The sequence below is a fragment of the Galleria mellonella genome, unplaced genomic scaffold, assembly GCF_026898425.1.
Source record: "Galleria mellonella isolate WM207_F2 unplaced genomic scaffold, CSIRO_AGI_GalMel_v1 utg32, whole genome shotgun sequence".
In the NCBI taxonomy this organism is placed as follows: Eukaryota; Metazoa; Arthropoda; class Insecta; order Lepidoptera; family Pyralidae; genus Galleria; species Galleria mellonella.
Window position 1 is genome coordinate 5,070,023 of NW_026442075.1, and position 19,372 is coordinate 5,089,394.

The 19,372-nt window shown below is 29.7% G+C and overlaps 1 protein-coding gene across 7 annotated transcripts in view; it reads left to right on the forward strand.

Annotated features, from left to right (window-relative positions):
* Nucleotides 1-19,167, forward strand: part of LOC113510669 (furin-like protease 1) — a 246,104-nt gene extending 226,937 nt beyond the window's left edge. For 4 of the 7 annotated variants that reach the window (XM_031907132.2, XM_031907134.2, XM_031907133.2 and 1 more), the window contains exons 10-16: nt 110-333; nt 827-966; nt 3,539-3,657; nt 5,799-6,248; nt 7,104-7,285; nt 10,480-10,582; nt 16,969-19,167. In XM_031907132.2, the coding sequence (XP_031762992.2) occupies nt 110-333; nt 827-966; nt 3,539-3,657; nt 5,799-6,248; nt 7,104-7,285; nt 10,480-10,582; nt 16,969-17,627 (1,877 nt within the window). In that variant the 3' untranslated portion in view covers nt 17,628-19,167. The remainder of the gene's footprint in view (nt 1-109; nt 334-826; nt 967-3,538; nt 3,658-5,798; nt 6,249-7,103; nt 7,286-10,479; nt 10,583-16,968) is intronic. The other 3 variants (XM_031907136.2, XM_031907137.2, XM_031907138.2) reach the window with 3 other exon arrangements.
* Nucleotides 19,168-19,372: the final 205 nt, after the last annotated feature.

Genomic DNA, 19,372 nt, shown 5'->3' on the forward strand with positions numbered 1-19,372 from the left:
ATATATATATATATATATATATAAATTTGCCATAAGAACAACAGAATATGGCATAGTTCATCCGACTCAAGACCACTTATTGTCAGCTTAATTTTTAACTCATTTACAGTGGTTAGAACGGCAAGACCTGAACGTCTGAGTCTGGGAGGTGAATGGAGAGTAAATGGCGTTGGAAGGAACGTCTCTCACTCCTTCGGCTACGGTTTACTTGATGCTGCTGGGATGGTACGATTAGCCAAGACCTGGAGGACTGTTCCGCCGCAACGGAGATGCGAGCTGGCTGCACCAAGGGTACAGAGAACTGTGCCCCCAAGGTCTACTGTTACCTTGCAGGTTTGTTAAATAACAACACAATATATGTCCAGACCTAAAATGAAATTATAATTGTGTCATTTACAAATGTTCATCTTCTAAAAGGGTAGTTTGTATTATTTATATTTAATTTTAAATAAAAACTAGATTTGATACCTAGTTTTCAGTAAGAATAAAATATAACTTAGTTATTTCAAACTACGATAGTTATATACATTGTTTTTTTTATTAACGAAAAAAGGTGACGAGATAATTCAGATATAAAAAAGTTTATAGGGAGATCCATTATGTTTGTGCCCACACCATAATTGTTTGGTAGGCACCTCAGTATACGAGCGAAGCTTTCAGTTATGCTCAAAGACTTAACTGCGAGTAAATATGTTCCTTTTTTAAAGAGTCAGATCTCGCTTCTGGAATATAATCTTAAATACATCAATAGCAGTATCAAAGGCATCTAATATCCTTTGAATTATTTACTTTATGTCAAAATCTAATAATTAATATTATTCTACAGCTTGATGTTGCATCATGTCCGGGCGTCAACTACTTAGAACATGTTCAAGCAAGAGTGACACTATCAGCTTTCCGTCGAGGAGATCTACGTATCACGTTGTCTTCGCCAGCGGGTACTAATGTCACACTACTCGCTCCCAGGTAAGGCTGCAAATTGTAATTTCAGTGATGGTGATTAATAAAACAAATATATCTTCAAGTCTTTAAAATTTATTTTCATATATTAAAATCCACTATCACGCCTTCGCTCACGCTAATTTCTAAAACTGATGTTAGAGGTATTTTGTAATTGCATTATTAACTCCAACTTGAGAGATAGAATTATTTTTGCTCTTGTATACGTAGTCGTATACGAAGCCGAGGCGGATCGTTAGTTATTTTATGTAATTATTAAAGACAACGTGTATTCTCTGATTATTAATATTTTAATCACGTCTGATTTGTCACTACTTTTGTTGGAAATATGTAGTAATAATGAAGATTTTATTTCGCACGTCATTTGTAATCAAATCTTGGTGTTATTAAAATATGTGTCATTATACTGATGTTTTCCTGGGTGAGCGTATAGGAAGACTATAAAACTCATCCAGTTGATCAAATAAATAAATAAATAAAAATAAAAAAAAACATCATTATTAAATAATGATTATTTAAATTAGTATCATTCTAATAGCAACATTAAAAAATATCCATAGAGTTCTGCGCTATTTATAGAAGAGGATAAAAGGCTTGCTTTTTTCTCTCAAAACGCTTTAGCGTCTGCTGAGAAAATTTATGGAAAATTTGCGAGAAAGCAAGTATTCTTGAGGCACTACCCTCTAGCTCTGGATATTTGAATACTTAAAAATATCTACGAGTAATTCTTGTAGATCTTACGAGCGGAAATTTGTATCCCAATTTGTTGCTCGGTTCGTTGAAATTTTCTTAAATTTACTGTTCAGCATACATGTTTATAATTAATTAATGGTCGAGGGATGGGTAGCAGACTTCCTCGTAAAACATCACTAAAACATAACTGCGGTTACCAACCCGCCCACTAAACGTGGCAACTACTGGCAAATCGCCCCTTATTGGGTACGCCTATGTTCGTTCAGCCGTGGATAGCTGAAAGTGACTATGATGATGATGATACATGTTTATACAGGCTACTTGTATTACATTAATTTTATGTAGACAATATTGTTATGTGTCATTCTATAGTTTCAGTTTAAAATCTTTATTGTACTAAAAAAAATATCATATACAAAATTGATACCTTATATACATATACCTATAAATCTTCGATCGAAAACGAAACATCGAAACACTTATTACGTTATGCTATATATTTTTTTAAATTCTTATATATCTTTAGAAATATTTATAAAATTGTATGATATATCATAAATAGTAACAATCTACTTTTTTCTACTAACTACTACTTTTCATTCTAACGTGGTAGGATTTTGGCATGTACATGTTCTTGGCGATAAGGCAATTTTTTTTCTGTGTACTTTCTAGAACATGTTTTACACTCGCGTTTAGCCAATGAGATTGTGGTGATAACTTTAATGTTTTTTTTTTTCTCAATACATGGGTCTCCTGATATATTTAAATAAAACTAAAGTTGTTTTTAATGACCACTCGATGTGTAATGTCTACGACCTATCGTCGTTAATACACTTCCTTAATTTGTTTAAAATATCCTTATTCCGGGCAAATATGTAAATTAGGTTTTTTTTTATACAACTTAGAATGGCAAACAAGCTGACATTCCATCTGATGGAAAGTGGTAACCGTCGCCTATAGACATGGGCAGTACCATAGACATAACAGAGTATACTGTTTCACCCATGATACCCCTCATGCGTTGCCATTCCTGAGGACTCAGGTGTTATTCCTCTGTACCCTGTAAATTCACGCCATATCCCACCCTTCAAACTGATACACAGCCATGCAAACACAAATGCTTTACGGTAGAAACACGAATGGGACGGAGGTACCCAAGCAAACGACTTTTGTACAAAGTCTCCCTCTGGTAGGTAAAATCAAATTCAAAAAGGAAACCTATAAAAGGATTTATTTGGATTGAGCAACATTGAGGAAGTTTTGCCACATCTTTAAGTCGTCCATCTCGACTTGAAACTTAAAAATAAAAGTTTTCAATCAATGCGTGCTTGCAGTAATACGAATAACATACGCTGCTCAGACGTGAACGCTGACTGTGGGACTAGTGAATAAGCAGAAAGTTGCTCAGAAAGCCATAGGTTTAGGGCTATGCTCGGAGTTTCTTTGAGAGATCTGATTCTAAAAAGTATAATCTGTTAAAGAATTAGAGTCGTTGATATACCGAATAGGAATTGTAGATTGAAATAGCAAATTGTTTGTCACATTTGTCACAGAAACGATTGCCGTTTATGCAAACGTGTTCTGAAGTGGAGACTGTATTTAGGCAGGCGTAAAGTGAGGAATTTACCTAGCGTGATATATGATAGATGGCGTTACGAATTTTCCAAAATTGTTAGAAACGATTGGATGCGTAAAGCACAGAAGCGTACAAAGTGGCGCTCTTGAATTAAATGTTTTAAAAATTGGTACTATCTATATCTATTTCCTATTTTATTTGAAATACGTCATCAGTTCATGTGTGTTATAATAGGAGTTGTAAACTAAATAACACTAAAGTTAATCATAACATAAACAACATAAGTAATTAGAGTTAATTTCCCGCCAGAGCTCACGACTCGTCGCGGTCGGGTTTTACCTCCTGGCCCTTTATGTCGGTGCATATGTGGGGAGAGTCGCCTCTAGGCATCTGGCAGCTTGAGGTTTCCAACGAAGGACGTTACTTAGGTAAGATTGTTAGATATTATATGTATTCATAAAGTAAGCTAATTTAATGTTCCATTTTTTTATGAAACTTACAATAAACTTCTACTTGATGGAAAGTAATAACCGTCGTCTATAAACATGACTAACGCCATGAATATCACAGAATACACGGTAACACCAGTGTCTTCTCTCATGCGTTGTCATTCCTAAGGACTAATTTTCAATGGGATTTCAATCATGAGGAGGTTCGTAATGTGTCTGTATTTTTTGTTTGTTTGTTCACTTCCGTGTTGGGTCCATCAGTTTTGATACGATTGAAGTCGCCATTTTTTATGCAGATCAAAGTTTTAAATTACTTCAGATTCTATTCATTTGAAATCATAATAATATATAATATATAAATATGACAGATTGTGAGAATGGATGGAGGAATGGATAGATAGAACGGATAGTTATTTGTTACTTTTTTATACAAAAACTACTGAACGGATTAGAATGAAATTTGGAATACGGGTAAGTTACATCCTTACTTAGCATGTAGGATACATTATATACTCACTAATTCATGCGGAGTGAAGCCGCGGGTTACAGTAAACTTATCCCAAGGGCTCGCCCGCGTAAAATATAATATTTTAACTTTTACATGTCTGTTTACAGTTTTGCACTAATGTGCAAAATAATATAATTGTTATAAAATGAGATTATATATCGTATGCAGTCATAATTAATGTTAGAATGTAGGATCTTATATATAAATTTCTTATTAATATCATTAAAAATAGATACATTTTTTATCTTATATAGAATACAGTACAACAAAAATTTAAATATAGAAATAAAAGTGCTTCGAAGAAATAAGTTATTTATGTAGACACATATATGGTCGTTGCAAATAACTTTTTACAGAACCATACACTATGAAACGTGCGCAGTAGACGCTTTTCTATGTAAAACTATTATTACCCAAATACTTGGGCCAATTACGCAAAACATTCACTATGCAAATTTCAATAACTTATTCAAATAAATGCACTCACTATAGAGTTGAAACATCCTAGTATTTAGAAACTTTATGAGGGTATATTACAAAGTTGAATTAGTTGCTAAACTACATCAAATATTAACAGTAAATTATACAGCTTAGCATTATACATATTACCTATTTTAATTACAATTTATACATTGTACAAATAATTTTATTAATATGAGCCTGTTAATAATTTATCTCTTAAGAATCATAATTATGAACCTGTAATAAGAAATACTAATGTTTAGATAGTTTTAAAGTAAATGCATAATAAAATCAGACAGCAAAATGTTCTCGCTGGAGTGCAGTGTAGTGAATACATTTATTATAATGAATTTAATGCTGTCTGACTCTCATTGTATGTACGAAGAGTGTGTTGAAATGTTAGTTAACGGTTAATTTACAGATTTAACCTGTATACTTACTTTATAGAGAGCATAGCATAATATTTTTAATATAAAATACAGGTAGTAGGAATAATATAATTTATAAAAAATATGCGATTTTCAATAAGTACCTAATTGGCTAACGAGAACAACATAAGACTTACATACTTATTATCATTTTTTTTATATATATATATATATATATATATATATATATATATATATGTTTTATTAAATTTCAGAAAAATTCAATGATTTAATGGATGGAAATGTTTAAAATAGGTATATTCAACATTTGTAGAGAACTTACAATTTATTGGACCGTTCTCAATATGGTTCACGTAGCATCGAAGTATTCCCAACTTATAATGATCCATTCCGCCAATTAGTTCTTCCATTATTCAATTGCTGGATATCTGAAAACGAATTTCCTTATTATTAAAAATGATGATTTACTTATGTGATGTATCGAATAAGGCATAAAAGGTAAAAGCTAATTTATCCCAACTCAATAGAGGCCTAATGATGTAACTCAATTAAGTGCCTAATAGAATTTCAAAGACTATATTCCAATGTATCGGTATAAGCATAATACGAAGTAATATATTGCGTAAACTATAACATGTTACGAATACCAAATGATACTAGTATAAACTGTTATTCCAAAATGAATATACAAACTTCTCTTAATTTACATAAGTTTGCAACAAAGAATTCTGTTTATGTTATATTAAATTTCGACGTCATAGGTCGAGCAACATTGCAAGATTGGTCTCTAACGTTGTACGGAACTAGTACGCCGGCTGCTAAAAATGACCCAATACCGTTCCGAAATCCGATTACACGGAACAAGAGTAACGCAACGCGGCCCGTAATGGTGCAAGCTGGTCGTAAAAATAAGGGAAAGGCGATCTCCATAGTGCCGACATACACTGTGGGATTGGTGAAGAGAAAGAAGAATAAAAACTCGAAGAATCCGAATAGGAACTCGCAGAAATCAAAACAGGGTCGGCCAGCGACACGCTCACCTATCGAAAGCACAACGAGAACAACAACGTCGTCGACCCCGGATTTGAGCCTTAATTTGCGAGGCGACTTAACCGATCCCCTGGCAGACGCCAGAGGGCGGAAGATGTCTAGTCTCTTCGAGCAATATCCGAAAATCCAGCGGATATACCCGGCTCCACTCCGGGCCAATGGTACTGCCAATGCATGTGTTGTATCCGTTGATTCGTTTTGTCGACAGCGTTTTATTTGGCCGCCTAGTTTGAGCCTGCACGTCAATTACCTTTGTTCCAGAGTCCGCCGCTCTTTGCATGTCGTGTGTTTGCATTGTTTAAATTGTATCTCGTAGTGCAAGTTTATTTTATAGAAAGTGTTTCGTTTTGAATTTAATTTGTTCAGTTGAGTAATTAACTTATAACAGGCAGGAACTATAATTTTGTTATACGTGTATTTTCACTTTATAATTTCGTTAATTGCTTTGTAACCTATAAACATCACAAATGTGTTTTCGCACAGTACCTACGCTATACAGGAGATTTTTGATTAACTGTTGCTGTTTTTTTTTTTTAAAGTTTCAATGTATTTTTTTTTGCTTGGCGTAAAATTTTTCTTATTTTATTTCTATATTATATTAATAACTTATTAATTACGTACCTAATAATATTACTGGAACATTTTTGTACATACATTATATCTCGAACATGCGATATCAAATTAAAAGAAAAAATTTGGCAATATTATTAAAAAATACGTATGGTATTTGAATATTCTATTCTTCATTTATATTATTATTGCAATAATCAATCATTTTAATTTGATTATTTGAATATAAACATTATAATTATATTGCTTACTTTAGATGAAATGACAATCTATCTGTTTTTCAGGAATTTGGAATAATATTTAGTTTTACTAGAACACTACCTCAAAAGGTTGCTTACAGCACCTTGTATAATAGAGAGATATTATGTATTTGCACTATAAAATTTATTATTGCAATATTTATTTAAACTATTCGAAATTGTGCTCTAATCAACACAATTGTTTAGTAGCGGGTCCGCTGACACAATGGGAGCTGATATTCTACGGGACAGAAACTCCGGCGCAAGAGTATGATGCTTCTTCGGAGACCAACTCCATAGGAACGAACGCAGGACCACCCGTGACAGCCTGGAGTAGATCTAACGACATCGACGATGGCATCGCTTTAGTCTGGCACGACTCTCATTCGGTATGTAAACTCATTGACGTTATATTTTACTAAATTAAGTGTTATTTTGCTAAATCTATGTCGCTGTTTAGTTGATATACTGTCTACTAATATTAGAAGATTGACTTATAATAATAGTCAATCTTCTATTCGTATCAATCTTCAAATTAGCAGTCACACGCATATTAATGGTAGCGAAATTAAGCAAAATAACTGTAATCAATTAATCAGTGACGTTAGAGTTGAAAACATTGCCACTACAATTGTGCCTTTATTGAAAAGGTTTCTTTTGTTGGTTTGAAAATTTGGAAGTTTGCTGGAAAAAATTATTACGAAAGATGTTTTGATTAAAGTGTACGATTGAGTATAAATGTTAGTAGGCCATTCTACGTACTGCGCCCTAATAGGTGAAATGCTAACAGAATCGAGTTAAATATTCTTTTGAATCGATAAATCTGTATAATTAATTAATATGATGGCAAAAAAACTTGTTTCATTTAGATCATTTAAGCATTCTATTGCTACTGTCTACTCTTTCTGTATATTGTTAGCTTAAAAGTCTTCTTCGTACTAGTTTTATATCATGTCTGATGAATTTAAATTTGCGATACTAGTTTTATTAAAAAAAAATGTTCATGAAATTAATGTTCATAAATCAGTGTCTTATTATTAAAATCATAATGTAAATTGGATTTAATTAGCTAAAGAATTTATGGAAACAAATCCCCCTACTCTAACAATCCCACCATTGTTATTTTTGCAAATCGGAGTATACAGCGTCTTATTAGATAGACAAAATGATTGGTGGAGCTCATGGCGTCTCTGGGGAAATCTATGGTCGTCGAATTTAATGAGACCGCAAAATATGGGGATTAGGAACAGATAAGTTATTGTCAAAAAACAATGGTTGAAACATATTTCACTTGCTCATAATTGAACTCCAGTGTATAGAAATAGAAAATATTGCTTTTCTCCGTAATTAATAGAAATTCAAAAAATTAAAATGTTCTAAATCTTAGCTTGGAAAACCTTAAAATTTTCTCTATGACAGTTTCTTGTCAAATTAACTAACAAGAGATTACAACGATGTAATTACCAGAAAATCACCAAAAGACTTTCAAATAAAAAGGAAAGCTTAAAATAAATATTGAATATTTCAAATGTACATTAAGTGAACGAGTATGCATTATATACTCTAGTATGTACAATTATAAAATACTAATATTTTTGCAATAAAATATTTCGTATATACCAAATATGACGATTAGTCTTTAAGACATTTATAGTTAATAAATTTTAATTTATAGTTAACAAATAACATTTTTCACGCTGACATCTTTCAAAGATCTTTCTATAAATGGCCATGGAACGAATCATATATACATTGACTACATTATCTATCTTTATTTATTTATCTTTGTATATTTGGTTATTTGCAGATCTCTGATTGCAGGTCTATAAAAACCTTTAAATAATATACACATATTACGTATATAAAAAGGTCATCAGAGAATTTAAATTAAGCGGCCATCTAATACGTTTAATTACCAATTTTCATACATTACGAGTATTATGTTATTATCTCAGTTTAGCTCAGGGCCGGGTTAATTAGCTCAAAGTATCTCGACCCCTTGAGATTTCCTTAACTGTTTATATATTGCATTCTTTTAAAAATGTACCTTTTTCATTAATATACCAACAGATATAGATATATACAGATTCCATAATGATTTTAATTAAAAAAAAATAATGGCACGAATAAATTCTATATTTCAGAAAGGAAAAGTTTCTATGCGTGCATGCGTACTTCCGTGCGTGCGTGCGTGCGTGAGTGCGTACGTGCGTGTTTGAGCGTGCGTGCGTGTGTGTTTGTGTGTATGTGTGTGTGTGTGTGAGAGTGTTTGTGTATATATTTGTGCGTAACTAACTAAAGAATGCTTTCTAATTGAATGCGCTTCTTTATAGGACTGCATTTTAGAATCTTTTTGTACGTCTTAATATAGGTAATGAGACAAGTAATCTTAGCAGCACTCAGCTGAGACCACAGATGAATAATAACTGAGATTACCACTCATGACACTCCCGTATTGTGAGGAGAATTCGCCACGACATGATACATATCACCCTTAAGACGACGCGAAACGTTTTATCAAGCGGTTGTCTCAGGTCTCGAGTTTATATGAAAAGGTTTTTATTACTTCAGTTTTCGTTTTTTGTTACGAAAAGAAAGGAAAATATTTTTCGCGTATTCTTCAATTTCGTAAACGTGAGCAGTAGTAAACGTGAGAAACTTATATTTTAGCGTATGTGAAAATATTACGCTAAAAATCCTGTCACGATTTTTATTCACTCTAATATTCTTTATAAAACCCAGCATTTGATTGTAATGAAATTTTAAAAATAAGTATTGTTTCCTCTCATATGAGATAGTTTTTGTCCGATAAGAAAAAATAACACAGCAGAAGACGATAGGGGTAAAATACTGAGTCAACTTTTTTTATATGTTTTACATGCCGACATTGCAATATGCTTATGTTATACGAAATAATTATATGACTTTTCAATTAGATGTATGATTTTGTTGAAAAACGTGAAATTACTCAAATATTTATAATTTTTATTCATACTATATGAATAAAAATTATAATTGTTTATGACTATTTTATATTATTGAAATGTTTAGTGCCTGTTTAGCTAGCTAACTTATATATATTATATATCATTGATTTTAAAATAATTTCTTTTTTATATTTCATAGTTCATTCTGTTCTTTGTTATGTGTTTTAAACATCATAATAAGGTAATGCCTAATATACTTATATAACTTTAAAAAATATATATATATTTAATTAAAAAATATTTAAAAATGTATTTTAAATAACAAATTATGTTTTTAATAAATTAATTTCATTGCTAAACAGTATACTAATTTAGTCTTTCTTTTTCTTGTTTAAAGGTATTTAATGAAACAACCTATTCTATTTTATTATTATTATTGGAAAAATTTTGTAACAAATCTTATATTGTATATAAATATATATAATATATAAATTATTTTTATATATAAAAATAAGTTATTATTATAATAAGACAATATAATAATAAAATTATCAATATAATAATTTATGGGGCAACTAAATCACATTAAATAATATCTAACAAACTAATATTAATTTATTAATCAATTGTACTGAATATATTTTCTTTTAATTCAGGTATCCGATGAGAATACACCTGTGCCGGACGCGGTTTCCGGTCAAAAACACGCGAGCAGCGGCTGCGCCTCGTACTCCGCGCCACCGCTGCATCGCTGCCTAGGTTTGTGCCTATTCCTCATCCTATTACTATCCTCAAATATAGAACTTCCCCCTAAAACTCAGCAAACCCGAGTCTTGTGCACAGAGGAAAAAGAATCATCCGAATTTGCACAGGATTCGGGCAATGTGTACTCTAATGTTAAGCGCGACTGTGCACTAACTGCTAGTCTAAGTTTAGATGTAAGAGGAAATAGTTGTAGGCCCCCTCGAGCCCCGTGCTTACTTCGGACCCCAAAGGAGGTGCCCTAGTACTTACGACAGTTCTAGTTATATCAAATTGTCAAAATTGTAAAAATAACATTTACATGAATGTATGAAATGTGACGCTATGTGCAGGTATTCTAGGAACCAGTAAAGCGTTTTTGACATCTGAACACGCTTAAAATTAATATATTTCACGGATATTTAATTAAATAGATAGTAAAGGTAAGTCCGATTGATAGGATTTATATAAAAATAAAATATGCACATTATTTATAATTTATATTTCGTGCTTATTTTAAAATTATTTAACTTTTCGGCATAATTTATTTCACATAATGTTTTTTATCTATTATACATAGCATGAAGTACCTACTTTATTTTTATATCTTATACCCATGCCAATTGTAAGTTTTTTTTTACTTAACATTTTGACTGGAAGCATAATAGTTATCCAAAGTTATCTATTTAATTCAATATCAGGACATAGCGATTTTCAAAATACTTGTTCGGTTTTTAAATGTTTTGTTTGTGTATACTAAAACGGCAATGTGTGTACATATTCATAGGGACCTCAGTTATATTATCACAAAGCATTACTCATTATAAATGTCTCAATAGACGTGCGGATTTATTGCAATTATAGTGAATACATTACAGTTTAAAATAAAGTAATGCAATATTTCAACAATTTTGATATGAATGATATGATTTATAAGAATTGTTTTGTACTCGCCGATCTCACGGCATGTGATTTTAGTTAAATTTACCATGTTACAATTAAGTACAAGCTGTTATCTTATATAATTTTACTTCACGTTTACTTCATGGTTACTATATTATTATGATATTTATATTAATTATTAGATATAACATATATAAAAAATATCTCATTGAGAACTTGTTTGCAAACTTTTACAACTTTTTTTTATTTATACAATCAAAATATTAATTTATAAATACGTATATAAAGATATACGACACAATGAATTCAAAATAGACCATAACTTGCCATACTAATTATCAGGATACATCTATATTGGCAGCACTCATTTTGAAACAGAAATTTATTATGTAGTGATTTTTTTTAATTATGAATGCTCAACCTATATATATATTAATTAATAAAAATATTACATATTGCGAGTCCAAGTACCTAATAGATTCTACTTAATAATTTTGACAGCAATATATACATGAAAAAATTGTTTTCTTTTTTATAATTAACCATTAGTGAATGTCAGCTATATTCAATTTTAAAAATAGAAATCTGTAGGTACTTACTTTTTATTAAACTTCGAATATATTATTAAAATATAGTAAGTACATTTTAGACATAATTAAATATGAATATCTACGATTTTCAATTTTAGTACATTAATATGATTTCAATATAATTATTTTAAATTAAAACATAATTTCCGTACTTCAAAGAATCTCCTGTTAATTTTTGTATTAATGATATTTATTTACGGAATTCCATTGTCTAAAACAGAATAATGATATTTGTTTGGAAACATTGGCTTTACAAATGATCGATTTTATATCGTAATTAACTTGAAAATTCAATAATGAGTTGGCAAAAAATATTAAAGAGCTATTGACCAAGTGCAATTAAATACTAATTAAAATAATGTATAATATTTACGGTTTGAATAACGTCCATTTTGATCGAGTAATTGCAATCTTAATTACGTAAATACGAATAGATTGATAACAGCTGGTCTTAGAGTTATGTGAAGTAATTCAGTAAACAAATTGTATAAAAAACAATTAATTAACCGATTGTTATTGTAAAATAATATTTGTCAAAAAATGAAATTGTACTAAACATTTCATCCGGAACATTAAATGTACTTAATAGACTATGTTCTAGTCAAGTTACTATGGAGTTTCACCTCACTGATGATTTGAGTGAAATATACTAAAAAAATATATAAATAAAACTTAATCAATATTTTGATTGTTTCAACTACCTTTTCCGTCTTTTATAAAATATATTATAATTTTAATTTTATACCTTTTATAATTATTTATATTACAAATATATTTAATTATTGTTGAATGACATTCGTTCAAAAATTTAGTAGCTATAATTTTCTTTAACTATGATTATTTCTTTGTTTTAAATGCATAATGATACCAAAATATGTAAAAGCATTTAAAGAGATAATAACGTTTCTCGTTAAGTTATTTATTTATCATTATTCTAAGTAAGTACGTATATATAAATAGATAGGACAATTATATTAATTTTGTATTATGAGTCTCATATTAATTTTTATATTATAAAAATTAAGCATTCTAGCGCGACGATAAATATAATTAATTATATTGCATATAATTAATTATATTTCATTCAAAACGTCATTATTTATTTGATAATAAAATATAATTATTAGCAATTTCGCCAATACGTATGTAATAATTACATATAATTATTACAGAAACACATATCTGTTATAATAAGTTTCAAAATTATAATAATTTGTTAAATGTAGTTAGTTATTCAGAGACTTTTATAAATAATAATGAAATTGCATAGAAAAGCCTGATCATATCCTGAGCTTCGGCCTTTTGCAGCTAAGTGTATTTTTTACTGTTGTACTTTTTTAAATAAAAAAAAAGAAATTCCAACAAAGATCTAAACCTCTTTATAAACATAAACTTGTAGAGTAATGCCATTTGTGAAATACGGTGAAATAATAGTAGTAAACAATTGTTATATGATCCGATTTATAATTATAATACTGGACATATGGGTAGACACGCAGAAGGATTAACTGGTTTACATATAATTATCATAAATATAGTAAGTTAGTGATACGGCCCAGCTTCGCACGGATAATAGAATTTTCGAAAATAATACGTAACCTATAATACTCGTTGATAATGTAACTTTTTATATGTGATTTTTTTTAAATCTGTTGTTTTTGAGTTTATCTATTACAAACAAACAACAAAACGTTTTCTTTTTATAATATTAGTATAGATAGTATATATTATATTTATTATATATTAGTTGATCTAATAAACAAGATAATTTATTAGTTATACACACACAAATGATTCCTTTATTACATTTTTATATACGTCTATACACGTCGTAATACCTGAAACACCTGGTAGACTGTATGTATTATCTCATACTAATGTAATGTGGTTACGAATGTAATATGTTTGTTATATGGTAACATAATTAATAAATTGTGAGGCTCCTAATTTATATATTGTTATTGTATTTCCACTCTCTGTGTATTTAGTGCTGTGTATTATATTTTCGTTGTAGACATATACTGTGAGTTACTAATACTTTTCACATTAATATAATATAATTTATATATTATCATTATTCTACTTTTTAAAGTAATGAAAGTTTCTGTATCTACTAGTCGAAGGTAATCTAAAATTACTAAAACGTTGGTACATATATAAATGAATAATATGGCTAGAAATTCAATAGTTGTTCCAATTTATAATGAGTTATATATTTAACTAATGAGTTATTTGTTTATTGTTTATTTAGCAATAAATTTTATTTATTCAACTTTATTTGTTTATTAACTTTACATTTAGCAAGTGGAATTTAAAATAAATTTATTATTATTATAAAAGTCTCTGTTTTTAAGTGTTTGTATAGGCGGATTGTCTACTAACTCGCACACCATTAGTAATAGTGTAGTTTAATGACAATTCGCTTATTCGATTGAAGTTATGCCGATCGCTCACTGATAGTTACCTACCGAATTTTCGCAGCTGGATTAAAGGAACTATTCACACTCATCGGTAGATGATAATTTATAGATATTAATTAATATATTAAATAGATACCCTAAATACATGTATAGAGTTCTAGCAATACCTCATCAAATAGTTTTTTTTTATTTTTTTTTTAAATATCTCCTCCTTCCCTGTTACTATAGTAAGATAATGAAGCGCACTGTCCACATACTATTTTACTGTATACTATATTATGGGAAAAATAGAATATACATAAATGTAATGAGACGCATTTCATCTTCCCCAATGATGCACTTACGATATGCTTTATTTATAATTTTAAAAGCGTCTCTGTATAGGTTATCCTTACTTAATCTTTACTAACCTCTTGGCAATTTAACGATTTAATCAATTTCTATGAAATCTGTTAGTCAATATTCCGGTCACAAGGACGAAGTCGTAGATAAAAGCTAGTTGTATATATTTTCCTACCAAAACGGTAAAATTGTATAATATCGTATCATACTACTGATTGGTGTGGATGAGGCTATCAGTGTGCCGCCGGCGTGCCTGTTTAAGGAGAATGCAGATTGTACCGAGGGCTTTCCAACCGTCTATTAGACTCGATGATTAAAATTCGCCAACAGTTATAACAGCATGACAATAACACACGCGGTAGCTGTGATTCATTTTCAAATTTATATTTTATATTATCTTTATTTATAAATTTATTATATTTTCAAGGTCACGTTCTAATCATGAAGTTAATCATTTTATTATATGTATACATGATTTATTTTTATTTGTAAAACAGTTATTTTAATTTCTCTTTAACAACGTTTTTTGATACATGTATAAAAATTGTATGTCATGGCTCTGGTAGAGATATGTTAGTATATGATAGTCACGATTAAGAAGAGTAACCTAGAGGTTATTTATCGGAATGAATGCGGACATATAAAGTGCAAATTGAAAAAAGACTGTTGCATTGATTGTTGATCTAGACGCGAGATGAGTGTCAATTTGACAGATGTCAAACTGACAGGTTTCAAATTAGTCATGCTGTTATGACTGAGACATATAACTTAGATGTATTTGACATAATATGTAGATATTAAAAACAAAACAATTGCGTATTGTGGTTGTGATGTTAGCAGAAATTGCCAATCCATCTAGATTTAAACTATATATAGAAATGTATATATTAAGTATATAATATCGGTATAAGTATTTGGAAACTTGTACAAATTTGCTCACAAACATGTAAATGAAAACGACTGAACGATCACGATTTCTCATCGACTGGTAGTTAAATTAAGAAATTGTATACTAAATTAAGCAGCTTAGTGTAACTTCCTAACTTGCGTAATGCATGTCCACTGTCGTGATTTATTTATTTATATCATGGTCTAAATTAGGCAGATTCCTCATAGCACAATTCTATACAATGCATAATTTCTGCTTGCCACATTGAACATCGTTGAAGTTCTTTTATCTTAATTATAATCTTGTGTAATTACAATTTTATACAATATCTTATACAAACACAATTAATCTCTAATAGATAATTGAAGCGCGCATGAAACTACGTTGTATCGTCTGTGCCTCGAGGAATAGAAAATATATTAACTATCTTTCGATGTATTAGAAATCTATCATTTTTATAACGTTTTGGTTGTATAAATGTAAAATTGTTCAACGATATTGGCAGTAATTAGCGATCCATCAAATTGTATTGTAAATGTTTATGCATAATTTGTATATATGGAACCTGATGTGACGGAGAATAATAATAAAAACAATCTTTTATTACAAAATTTATACAGATTTTTATTTTGATTGTATCATAATGTAATTACGAGTCTTGTCTCTGATATCAAATCGTCGATTTATAACGTAGCAGTTAGTCACAACTCGATTTGTTATTGTTATTTTGTTTGTTTTATGCGATTGTTATTTCACTAGAGTAATTTAGTTTTACATTCGCTCTGATTGTTGCATGTTTGCTTAGCTTTTTACGTGCTTCCTCTAATATTTATTAATTTGCTATTCACGCTTCACTACCTTTATAATTTAGTTCACACGTCTTGCACGAGTAACTTCAATTAACTTTCATTACTTCTCATTCTTAATTTTTACTTAGAAGTTCACCTAAACTCTCTCTGATTTCATTTAATTTTGAGCACGTTGTTTGTTTGTGCATGTCCTATTGTTATTTTTACTTTATTTTATTTTAATCAAGAACAAAATTATTTGAGATCAGTGACAAGATTCTATCGATCCTTCCCGTAATTTCCTTATGCTGCGAATTTACCATAATATACCTACATCGTACGAGGCGCATCTGCATCATTTGATCTGCTGGCGAGAGATCGTAAGCTGCATGGACTCAGAAAGGTGATGGGTGGTGGCGGAGTTGCCTTTTGTTTATGTAATTAAACATCTTTGTTCTCTTTCTTTCACTAGAATGCGCGAAGGGTTTGCACTTGTACGACGGGCGGTGTTACAAGCATTGCCCGGCCGGTACATATGCCAGTGAAGTTCTAACGGAACGAAGCTCAAGAAGACGCAATCTTACTTACTTTTTTGAAAGCTCTACTGGCGCCACTGTTATGAAACGTCAAGGCACTGATGCTCCAAAACCGTCCGCTTTCGAGGCTCTAGATATGGAACCTATAGTTAATTTAGAAACATCTCCTTCTGTTTGTCTTCCTTGTCACTACACCTGTGCTACATGTTCCGGTCCCCACGAAAATCAGTGTACCTCATGCTCAGAAGACGCTCAAATTTATAACTTGACAGACGTAGAACTCAAAGTTTACTGCTATCCTAATACGATTGTACCGCAACTTAACAATGCCAACTGGCATTACAGGCTGAATGTTGCTCTTTCTATCGTCTTGTTTATTATTAGTTTTATTTCCTTATATACTTTAATCGCGTGTATTCTAAGAAAGTACGGATATTATTGTTGTGGTTCTTATTACAACTCTAATATTAATATAGCGTATGACAGGCTATCAAATGATGATAAAAATCAAAGTGCTATAGAAATCGAGGATGAAATTAAAAAAGCACTGCACGATTATACTGAAAGTGAATCTGAAGACGATTTGAATTTATAGCGATATGATGCTACTTTTCGTCGTGAATATTACGAATTAGTTGGTCAACAATATATTAGTGATTGAAAAAACATTTATAAAGACAAAATGCAGGGCATATATTGTGATATTATAGAATCAATTGTCACAATTTACAGATTTTTTATTTTATTATTATTTTTTTAATGATTGACTGTTGTAAGAAGAAAGGAGTAGAAAAATAGGGAAAAATATGTTCGTACAAAATTTTCTTTAGATTAGCAGCAATTGTTTACAATCCAAAGAATTTTTTTAATTCTCCTTTTAAAATACTTATAACGATCATATCACTATTTACTTTAAAAATTGTACCATAGTTAGATACATATTTTTATTCATACAATGTTCTTTTTTCATTGATTTAGATATTTTTATCGATTTTTACTGAACATATACTGAATTTATTGAAACGACGTGGATCTCCTTATTTCTTACAACTTTTTTCCTAAAACAAGGATCTATTAGTTTATAATCTTAGCCTATTTCAGAATAATATTCAACATTCCAGATAATTTATAAGATTTATATAAATACTAGGTAGGTATTTTAGATTTTATGGTAAGTATCAAGAACTATAATTACGAAGAATAATATGGACGGTACAGTTTCGCCAAGAAAAAAATTATGAAATTAATATTATGATTTCTTTTTTATAATTTACAACATTGCTCAATATAAAAGAATATAATTATTATAAGAAGAGTTATAATGTATTACAATTCTGTCTAGGATGTTAATAAATATCATAGGTCATTGCTTCTTGGAATAGACATCGAATCGAAGCATTATGGCATGAATAATAAAATTCTCCCATAATATTACCGAATGCTTAATTGGGAACTATTTCTCTTTTTACTTATAATTTTATTTCATTTTGACCCTTACATAGACATTTACTTAAATTCTTATCTCATTTTGACCCAAAGATATATTAGTAATTGCTATTAAAGTTAAATTCTTATACGAAAGCTTACAGTGTCTAATGTTTGTTTTAGGGTAAATTAGTACTGAGGTTACTAACTCTCTGCAGAATATTTCCTTAGCCATGGTTTTATTTTTCTGCAAACTGAAATGCGTATTTAAATTAATCATCATCCATATAATAAACATCACAATTTGATTGTGTATTATATAAAACGATAAGTATAATAATATTTTAGATGCACTGAATAATATTTCAAATAAGTAATGATTAGGAATATTTAACATAACTTGCTATAATCTATTTTTTATACTTTGAATCTTAAATAAAAACTCTTGGCATTTTATATTTATTTTTAAAAAAATAATAATAATTTGCAAAAGTATATAATCTAGTAATTAAAAGATATTTTTATTATATTACAGTTTACATATTCTGTTATTTCGATAAAAAATATTTAATTTATAATCTATGTGCCAAGTATAAAAAATAGATATATAAGTACATTGAGTCTAGTTGCCATTTTATTGTATGTAGATACTCAACACAATTTGTACGATGTAAATATTTGTATTGTAAATAAATGAGTTCCTATTTTTATTCAGCTTTTTATTGGAGTTGCTTGAGCCTTTTAAAAAGGTACTGGTTATGTGCATAATGCATTAATTACACATAATTTAATTATTAAAGCGAATACTTATAATAACAATCAAACTATTGAGTTTCTGGTAAGTATTGGATTTTTTGAAAAATTTAACGTCAATTCTTAGTCAAAATGTACCTATCAATTCTTTTTTTATTTTTA